At 44.2% G+C, this 10,504-nt stretch overlaps 1 protein-coding gene across 8 annotated transcripts in view; it reads right to left on the bottom strand.

The window, feature by feature from the left end:
- Clcn4 (chloride voltage-gated channel 4) overlaps window positions 1-10,504 on the bottom strand; it is a 90,227-nt gene that overhangs the window by 54,445 nt on the left and 25,278 nt on the right. For all 8 annotated transcript variants that reach the window (XR_778339.3, XR_778335.2, XR_778340.3 and 5 more), the window contains exons 3-5: window positions 9,861-9,960; window positions 4,246-4,433; window positions 1,403-1,525 (exon numbers count right to left, since the gene is read on the bottom strand). Coding sequence is in view for 2 of the 8 variants with exons in the window: in XM_033760081.1 (XP_033615972.1) it covers window positions 1,403-1,525; window positions 4,246-4,433; window positions 9,861-9,960 (411 nt within the window). In the remaining 6 variants the exon portion in view is untranslated. The remainder of the gene's footprint in view (window positions 1-1,402; window positions 1,526-4,245; window positions 4,434-9,860; window positions 9,961-10,504) is intronic.

Below are 10,504 nucleotides of genomic sequence, written 5' to 3'. Positions count from 1 at the left end.
ACTGGGGATCAAACTTGGGACCTTGCACTTGCGAGGCAAGCAGCAGCACCACTGAGCTAAATCCCCGGCCCTTTCACTGAGGAAGTTTTTGAGCATTGTATTCCCTAGTCCATTTTGCCCACTAGCCATGTGAGTCTTACTGTGCCATTTTGCAGAGCATGGTGATATTTTAGAGTGCACATGGCCCATCCTAGCAGGACTGTCTGTACTTAGGAAACAGGACGGTGATATAGCTTGTTCTAGGGGTTCCTGAAACAGTATGTTAACATAAACCATCAAAAATTCAGCATGATATAATAACTTTCCTGAAATAAGACCAAGTAGAATATTTCCTGTGTCCATCTTCTAATTATTCCATCCCTCTTTGTGCACTGCCTGGACCAGGGTCATTGCCAGAAAGCACCAAAAAGGGTGTCAATCTATTGCCATAATCGGCCCGTAACTCCATCCTCACACTCACTCTCTCCACTGCCTATGAGTGCTGACGCAGCCCTGACCCAAAGGAGAACTGAACTGCATTGAGTGGAGTGAAAATACAAACACTTTTATCCTGACTTCCAGCTAAAATTTGTGTTGTCTGGGCCTTTTCGAGAATCAGCTCGATTATCATTATTGTGCTGGGCTGGGGATTTAGCTCAGTGGTTCCGCTGCCTGCCTTGCAAGCACAAGGACCCGAGTTCAATCCCCCGATACCAAAAAAAAAAAAAAAAAGTTATCATTATTGTGCCCATAGGTTCTCCCAGGTTGAAATTCAGTCTCAGGCATCCCTCTAGGTTGATGAGGTCACTTCCCTCAGACGCTGGTTACATGAAAGTGCTGAAACTTATTTACAAGAACTCTAAATCCACAGGGGTCCATTTTTAGTGCATGTACCAGAAGTGGAATTAATCTGTTAAAGATCACTATTACCTACAAAATGTGGCAAAGGAGTCTGGTCACCAGTAAACTTTCTCAGCAACAATCCTCCACTGTTGACTTTGTTCACATTACATCATAGATGCACTTATGAGTTATTGCAGTGCCACATTTATGTGGGTGGTTAATGAATTCTTATTCCACAGGCTTTAAGAGTTAAGCCTGGTTTCCAAAGACAGCGGTTTAATCATCTGAGACGCAACAGGGCAAAAATCTTGAATACAGCATACTAATCCCGCAGTCAGACTTCTGGGTTCAACTTGAAGCTTACCAGCTTGGTGACCTTGGGCAAGTTCCTTAACCTGTCTGTGCTTTAGTTTCCTCAACTATTAAATGAAGACTAATAGCAGCTCACCTCAAAACCTCACTGTGAAGATCAAATTAATTAACAGATACCAAATGCTTGGAACTGGGCTTGGCACAACAATACTATGGAAGTATTTACTATTTGTATTATTGGTACAGAAGAAATTCAACCACAACTCACCTCTGGTATACCAGAGCCACAGGCATATGGTGCAAATACGCGCACCAGTGAGACGGCCAAAAAGGCAAACAGCAATGCCCACAGGATGTACATTAAGTAATTCAGAATGTAAGCGCTGGCACCCTAAACAAGAAACACAAAACAAGGAAGAAAATATGAGCCACTGCAGACCCAAACAACATAACCAATCCCACCCCTCCACCAGAAAAGCAAAGCTTTGATGGGATTGAGCAGGTTTGTCCCTGCCCTGCATAAACAAAGAGACCAGTGTGGATTTTATCAGCTGTTGCTATTGATACAGTCACTACACACAAACAGCACAGCACTGGGTCTTCCACCAGCAGCTGTTTACACAGACCTTCTACCAGGTGAATCTGAGCAGTAATGAAAACCCTGGATGATGCAGGGCGGGGCGGGGGTGGGATGTATAATCACCACTTGCACTAGAGTTAATGAAAGGTGTGACGCAGAAAACTCTGCCCCCAAGACTCTGGAAGATTTGGTTTGTGTTGTCTGCGGTGGGTGGGGGGTTGGTCATCCTTGGCTTGCATTACGGCCACACCCGCACCACAGCAAGCAACCTCACCACCAACAAAGCAGCATTGGAACTGTGCTTTAGAGCCTGGCTCCTCAAGTGTCTGGCTCCTCAAGTGTGGTCTGTGGTTCAGCAGCATCAGCATCACCTGTTAGACACAGATACCATCAGCCCCACCCCAGACCTGCTGAATCAGACACTGCAGGCTGAGACACAGCTCAGTGTTTCAGCAGGCCCTCCAGGAGATTCGGACACACACAGACATCTGAGAGGCACTAGTAAGGGGAATGCTTCATTGTCTCCTTCTGGATAATTCACTGAGTCATTTACTCCAAATGGTCTGATCTGTGGAGAATGTGTTTCCTGAACCAAACACACAGTCTAGGGTCTTCCAGGTCAAGGACCTGATCTGCTGAGTGAAGACCTCATTTCTCTAGGCCTCAGCTTCTTACGGCCATCTGGATTAGTCAAGGAGGGGAGGGAAGATCACCTACAAGCCAGGCCATGGCCGAGCCACATGTGTGCTTATTAAATGTAAAAACACATTCCTGGAGATAGTGCTGCAAACACATACATATTTACACCCTACATGGAGAAAAATTGGGCTGAGGAATACCTTCTACCCAGTTCGATATGTACTTTTTTTGGAGACTAAACATAACTTCTCACTCTTGGAAACACTAATGCTTTGAATAGAAGTATAAATCTCAAAACCAGTTGAAAAGATAAATGACCATATCCCCCCCGCAAAAAAAACACATATTGCAAGTAGGAGAGAAGAAATAAAATATGGCATCCAGCCAATTCAGCTTGCCCATTCCCATCAGCCCAAGTAGAGAATTTCTTTTTGGAAGTAATGGACAGCACTGTGAGATTTCAAGATCCTGATCTACTTCTCTGATGTGAAGGAACACATTTTTAATTCCACTGAGGTTTAGCAAAATAGTGAGATGCATTCCAAATGTCTTCAGCTGTGGTACATCAGTCAGAAAAAAATGTGGGGGAGAAAAGAGATATATAAATAGATTACATAGATCTTCCAAGCACAGTTCTAGCGAGAACAGTCTTCCCATTACCCTTAATCTGAAGCTTAGTCACCTAGCTTTCCTTGCCTGGCTTTCTGATCCATCCATGACACTAACCACTGGGTAACCACTAAATTCAGATAGAAGTTAACCCTTTCCCGAGCCAAGATTTCTATAAAGATTTGAAGCTTTAATTGCCATGAAGGATGCACTAGATCTATAGGTCACCACTGTATTCTCTGTATAGGAGACATTGTCTTCATAGGAGTCCTAGGAACATCTTCTCTAATGTGATCAGAAAATGCAATGGGGAGATGGTGACTGCAACCAGTGAGATGTCACTTCATACTCGCTAGCACTGTTTTAATAAAAAACAGATACTAATGAGGGTTGACGAGAAGGAGAACAAATTAGAACCTTCATACACACGGCTAGTGGGAACGTAAAATGGTGCATCTGCTCTGGAAAACATTTCGGCATCTCCTCAAAAGGTTAAACTCAGAGTTCCCATTTGACCCCACAGTTCCATTTACACCCAAGAGAAACAAAATATATGCCCAGAAAAATAGCTTGTACACAAATGTCCATAGCAACATCATTCGAAACAGTCAAAAAGTGGAAGCAACTCATGTTCATCAGCTGATGGGCAGATAAATAAAATGTGGCCTATCCATAGAATGGAAGTTTATCCAGCCATGAAAAGGAAGGAAATACTGATTCATGCTACGTACAACATGAAGGAACTGGAAAATACGCTAAAGGAAACAAAGTCCACATTACATGATTCCATTTATGCAAAATATCCAGAAGCAGCAAATCTATAGAGACAAGGTAGATACATGGTTGCCTGGGGCTGGCATGTTGGGAGGACAAGGGAGTGACCGCTAATGGGTGTGGTTGTTTTCAAGGGGAGGGGATGAAAGTGTTCTAAACTTAGATTGTACAACCACTGACTTGTACACATTAATGGAAGGATCATATAAATAACATATTTCTCCTTAATTAGAAGGTATAAAAGCAACTCTGGTTCCTCAGCATGATCAAGAAACCACCTTTAGTAAGAAATCGCCAAACACAAGGCTTATGACAATACCATGTGCATGTGGTACACATGCAACAGCAGGGGAGCCTTTCCACCTGAAGTATGAGTAGCAGCATCAGAGCTGGAGCAAACAAGACACACTAGTGTTAAGCCAGGGAGTACTCATAGAGGTGGCACCACAGGTGCTCCAGGACTGCAAACCAGCAGAGAACCCCAGCCAAGACCCTATGCAGATGCCCACCTCTGACTGATTCACCAGCAGTTCCGACCACTTCTGCCACAAAGGACACTTGTCCCTGTCCTCAAAAGTGGTTTCATTGGACGTCCAGCAGCACTGCTCATGGCTGTACCAGAAGGCAGACAGGCAGACACCCTCCTTCAGATCGGTCATCCAGTCAACAGCAAGATCGATGACACCAGCCAAGGTGCCTAAAAGAAAAATCGAAGCCCTCAGATGAATGCAGTTTGCAGATAAAAAATCCCCAGCACAAGGCGCCACAGGCACCCAGCAGCTACCAGGACTTGCGAGCATGCCAGGGGGCTGCAGCCAACATGGGAAGCTTCTTTTATTCACTCGCAAGTCACGTGGATATTTACAGTGTGGGCATGGCAGTGTCCAGCTCGATGGGAGCAAGAAGAGTTCAGTGGCTTAAATCAGATAAGGGAAATATAAGCATTACCCTCTTCTCTCAAGCCACTGGAGCTGAGGGCCTTTGGTCATTCCTCCCTTTCCAGGTGTTTGAAATAGGAAAATGTACCGTGAAGGACAGAACCCCTTCTGGCTGCTGAAGCAGGACCCTGAGGTCACACATAGTGATGTTTCTCAAGAAAACATGATGACGTGGACTAAATGGAGGCACAGGAACACTCACAGCCTCAGGTTCTAAATGAGCAAAGCTTTGCCACCAAATGGGTACTGTACTTGAGGAAACCTTCTTCATTAGAACATTCTGAACTTTTAAAATTATACATAAAGGCTTTGGGCATCTGTAAAAACAAAAACAAAAATTTAAAGGCTAGAAGAAGTGGGAAAAAAGAGAAAGCATAGTTGAGTGGGCCACAGGAAACTCCGTGTGTCTTCGAGAACCAGCTGTTGTAGCCTGTTACGAAGGCAGGGCATGTTTTCAGGCTCAATTTTTCTATAATCTGTAATCAGTAGTCATCCTGCATCATCACCAACACATTCACCTTAGCATTCTTTCCCCTCTGCAGTTGGTAGCTGTCACAAGGACCCTTCCCTTCTTCAGCCTGGATCTCCTCCTCTGCTCAGGTCCTTTGTTCTTACAATTCCCCCTCCCTCCTGTATCTTCAACCCCTCCCTCTGTGATTGCTCATTCCCATCAGCATTTAAAACAATACAAGCCCTCTCCACTCCTCCCACCACCACCACCAGGGGCCATCCTATCTCTTTCCTTCGCAAGCTCACTTCCCCTCCCTCCATCAAGAGAACTCCACGTAGCTAAGAGCAAGGGCCTGTGTGCTCAGAAGTCATTTTCTGGGAAATTATCTGCAAGCCACATTCCATAGGGCAAATCCGGCCCTCTGCCTGTTTTTATTGGAGCACAACTCTACCATTCAGTTCTGCACTGACCACGGCTACTTTCATGCTACAGTGCAACACTGAATGGTTGAGAAAAGACCTGCATGGCTAACAAAGGTGCAAATATTTACTCAACTGGCCTTTTACAGAAAAACTTTGCCATCCCCAGTTTCAAGCCTCCCATCAGCATTAGACACTGCTGGTCACTCTCCTTCTGGAAACACCTCTTCCTTTGACTTCCACATCATTAAACTCTCCTGGTTTCCTCTGTCTCTCCTGATCATTCCTACTCCACTGTCCACCCCCTAAAAGGTGTTCCTCAAAGCTTAACCCTAAACCATTTTCTCTTTGTATACTGTGCTCTCAACCTCACCAACCCTATTTGTGTCCTTCTGTTTGCTACTTATCTACAAATGTGCACCACTAGCAAAAAGAAGGATATGAATAACTACACAGCCCAGCTACCAGCCTCAATGCCCACTGCAAACGCAACCAATCAACTGTGACAGTCTTTTGGATTCACCTTCACAACCTTTTGACATGCCCATGTCAGACACCACTAATTCATCACGACCATTCTGCTAGACTCACTCTCACAAGCCTTTTTAATAGAGCCACAAAGAGACAAAATCAGTGACCAAGAATTGTCATAAGACACAAATCTAAGTGCCTCTTGGGTCACTGGATATCTCGGCTCCAATTCACTGCGTCCAGTGCTCAACTCCAGCATCTCCTTCCCCACCTCAGCTCTGACTAGCTGAGCAGAGTCCTCCATCCAAGGATGTGTGCCAGCTGCAAGCCTAGTGAAGTGCTCCCTGAACAATCGCCACAGCTTTGCAAGTCCACCTTGGAAATCTCTCTTGAGTTGCTCCACTGCCCTCCTTCCCACAGCCTCTGTTGCCATCCTGACCATCGTTTTGGAATCATTTTTGGCTAGGCTGCTGAAAGAGCTTCCTCTTCATCTGCCTGCCCCAACCTTTCTCCTGTATAATGGCTTCTACGTACTGTGGTCAGACAGGATTCCAGAAATGCCACTCTGATCCTTGCCACCAGCATCATTTATTTACAGAAAACCATGCCATGGTTTCCCCGTTCTTGGGAGAGCACCCAAATCCTCAGCACGTCTTTGTCCCTGATGGCTGACCCCTCTTAACTCTCCAGTTCCACCTTTTCTATGCTATGCCCACTCTATGTTCCTGGAACATACTAGGTCCCCTGTGCACACTGGCAAGCACTGCCCTCCTTCACTGGGCAATCTCCTACTCGTGTTCCAGAGTCCGGCATCTCCATCACCTCTTTTGGGAAGTCTTCCCTAATTTCACAAGTCTGAGTTAGGTGGGCTTCCCATGATGGTTGTAGCTGCCTGTTCTTTCCCCAATACCATACCTCATACATGGTGGTATCATGATTGGCTAGAAATATGTATATTTGTGTGTGTGCACACACACGTGTTTGTACTTTCAGCAGTTTATAAGTGGTAGGGGGAAACGCTTTGTTGATTAGTTTTCGTACCACAGTGGGGATCAGGCCAGGCAGCCAGACCTGGTGTGCCACAGATTCTATCTGCCCTGTCCATGTCGCATCCATGTCAGGTACATGATTAGAACTATATATCCACGGTGAGTGAGGGCAGTATGCAAATAAATGAAAACTCAGAAAACTCAGATCTATTCATTTGCTCAGGAGCTATTTAATAAACACCTATTTACTGTGTGCCAGTTACTGGTCCATGTCCTGTGGACACAGAAGTGAGCAAAGCAGCCCCAAGTCCTTGACTTCATAGAACTGTACATTGTACAGGGAGGGGATGCTAACCAAACTTAGTAAATAAATTAGGGGCTCTGTTAGAAGGCAATAAGTGCTAGAGAGAAAATACAGCACTCTAATGAAGTAGCCAATTCAGAAAACAATCTAGAAGCTTCTCAAAAAGTTAAACAGTTATTGTATGTCCAAGAAAAATGAAAACATTCATCCACAAAAGACCTGTATACAAATGTTCATGATCGCATTGTTCGATGTAGCCAAAAAGTGGAACCAACCCAATTATGCATCGACAGATGAAAGGATCAACAAAATAGGGTTTACAATAAAAAATATTTTACAATAAAAAGGAATGAAGTGCTGACATGCTACAATACAAACACCACATTTATATAAAATGTTCCGACTAACCAAATCTATAGAAACAGAAAGTAGATGTGTGAGGTAGTCTTGGGCTGGAGGCGAGGCTGGCACTTGATAGCTAAAGGGTGCAGAGGCTCTTTTAGAGGTGATAAAACTCTTCTAAAATTGATCACGGTGATGGTTGCACAACTCCTATGAATACCCTAGAAACCACTGCATTGTACACTTAAATGAGTAAGTCATGTGTTATGTGAGTTACAGTTCAATAAAGCTGTTACATACACAAATACAAACAGTGGGTGAGGAGGACAGGCTCAGAGAGGAAGGAATGTGCTTTTAGAGACCAGAGAAAGCTTCAAATGGAAAATATTTGAACAAAGGCCTGCAGAAGGTGATGGAGGGGCCCACAGATATTCAGTGGCAAGACTCAAAGATTGCCCAAAATTCCATCCTTTTTCTTTCATTCATCACTTTTCATATCCAGTCTTCCTTGCTAATTCTAGTTCTGTGGTTGGCCCTCAGCTTTCTTCTGTGGCGCAACAGTGACACCCAGTGATAGTTCTTGATAAACATTCTATTCAGAAGCTGCTAGATGGCTCCATCAGAGAGGGTACAAATAAGATGGTCAAGGGGCCCTGAGGGAAGGACTGGCCAGGCAGTGTGATGCATGATCCTCTCCACCACTAGATCAGCAAGGAAGGGGAGCTGATTTCCTTTCAAGGTGCGTCCAGATCAAAAGAACATTTAAGTGCGGCGTTGGTGGTATAGTGGTGAGCATAGCTGCCTTCCAAAGAACTGTTAAGCCACTTTGGTTTTCAGTGTCTTCCCATTTCTTGCCCTGTTGTATTCATCTGCTGTGTCCAGGGAATCTGCCTCCACTGTGATTCTCACCCTTGGCTGCACTTTCGAATCATGGAAAGGAAGGAATGGGGCTTTATTCAATGCTGTTTTATTGAAGCCTGGGCAAGAGAATCTTTTTAATTCCCCAAATGATTCCTCCTGAAAGGAACGATGGAAATTAGGTTGCAAGTGAGACTGGCTGCGTTAAAGATAGCCCAATAGGGCCCCTAGATTAGTCAATAAATCTAAGCTGTGCTGTTTTTTCCGGCAAGACTCCAGAACATCTCTTATTAGTTTCTTCGCTCCCCCCTCCATTATCTCTCCTTCCTAGGAACGAAGAATAACGATGCACACAAACAGTCATGCGAAATTGATGGCAGAACACTGCATCTACCAAGTCCAGTTCCCTCCCTGATGGCTGCAGTCTTACACTGGAGACAGTGAGGAGGAAGAACAGAACTGGAGAAGAGCACAACCAGCCACTGACTAGTGGGAAGAGACTCTGCCCTCCTGCCCCAGGCAAGCCTCTTGGCTCTTTATGGAATGCAGAGGTAGACACTGCAGGAGGAGTTCTTCCCTGGTAACCAAACCCCTTCCACAGTTATCTCTAGAATACATGAAAGCTCTCCCAGGAATCAAAATCGTCTGCAATCACAAAATCTTATCTGTTCCATTAGTGTTCTGCCTGCCTTAGATTAGTTTCAGGGATCTGTCTCTAAAAAGAGCTGGTACATTTTTTTTAAAGGACAGGCTTTTACTCCAAATACTGATGTGCTTACTCTGGAAATATCTACTGTTTACAAACATGGCACCAGGAATATAAAAGGACAAAGAGGCTCTGAGTCAGAACAAGGTAGGAAATGAAGGTATTTCCCTTGGGCCCACCCTAAATTCTGTGGGTGAGTGTCTAGCATTATTTTGAGGGCCACGGGATGTTCACAATCTATTTTGTGGGTTTCCAGGGCTACTCCTGAAATTTCATGTGGTGCTTCCTGATTGGAGATCAATTTTTTCCATACTTTGTTGACTTCTACATAAACAAGTATAAGGTAATATAAAAGGTATATTTTCAGGAAAATCCACTGTGGTAAAAAACCGTAGCACCTACCATGTGGAAGGGCTGACCAGCTGTGTAATTATAGCTCACTAGGAGCCTATGCTTTGGGCTTGATGATAGATTTTAGGCTAAATATATGGCTGTGTATTTTGCTCTTAGATATTTCAAGTAATAAACCCTTGCATGGCAAGTAGAAGATAAATGCTTCATATTCCAAAGATCCTCCCAAACAGCAGCTGTTTGGGATCCTAGCCTCCCAGCTTTGCCCAGGAGTACTGCATACCCTACCACATACCCGCCAGCAGCCCGATGAGCAGCATCACTACCCATCCTGACCAGGCGTCCAGAAGACTCTTGATGAACTCCCAGATGGACTCCTTGCTTTTGCTGGTTATCTAGAAACAAAGAGACACAGCAGTCGATCTGAACACATTTCCCAATTCATGCTTCTTTCCCTGAAATGGTTTCCTCGGAAAACAGAGTGATTGAGAAAATGAATGTAATTAAGCAACTAAATTCCCAGTTGCATCATCCTTTTCAGTAATGCACCACAATGATAAAATGGGCTTTCAAGTTTACCGAGCTATAAAGATGCCATATTATCGTATTCTTTAAAGAATTAGAATACCAAAACTTCACTTAATTAAAAAAACATACTAAGTATGATTTACTTTGATAATTTAAAGTCCATTTAAAGGGAGACATTGATTTCACATCATCACTTTGAATATGAGTGACTATTTTAGCTTAATTGTTAAGGTCTATTCATTAATAAGCATATTTAAACTGGGCGTGGTAGCGCACACCTGTCATCCCAGCACTCTGGAGGCTGAGGCAGGAGGATGGCTGTGAGTTCAAGACCAGCCTGGGCTACACAGTGAGTTCCAGGTCAGTCTCAACTACATAGTGAGACCCTGTCTCAAAAAAAAAACAAAAAAA

The sequence above is a fragment of the Fukomys damarensis genome, unplaced genomic scaffold (assembly GCF_012274545.1).
Source record: "Fukomys damarensis isolate Sample0158 unplaced genomic scaffold, DMR_v1.0_HiC HiC_scaffold_39, whole genome shotgun sequence".
In the NCBI taxonomy this organism is placed as follows: domain Eukaryota; kingdom Metazoa; phylum Chordata; class Mammalia; order Rodentia; family Bathyergidae; genus Fukomys; species Fukomys damarensis.
This window is presented reverse-complemented; position numbering and strand designations above follow the sequence as displayed.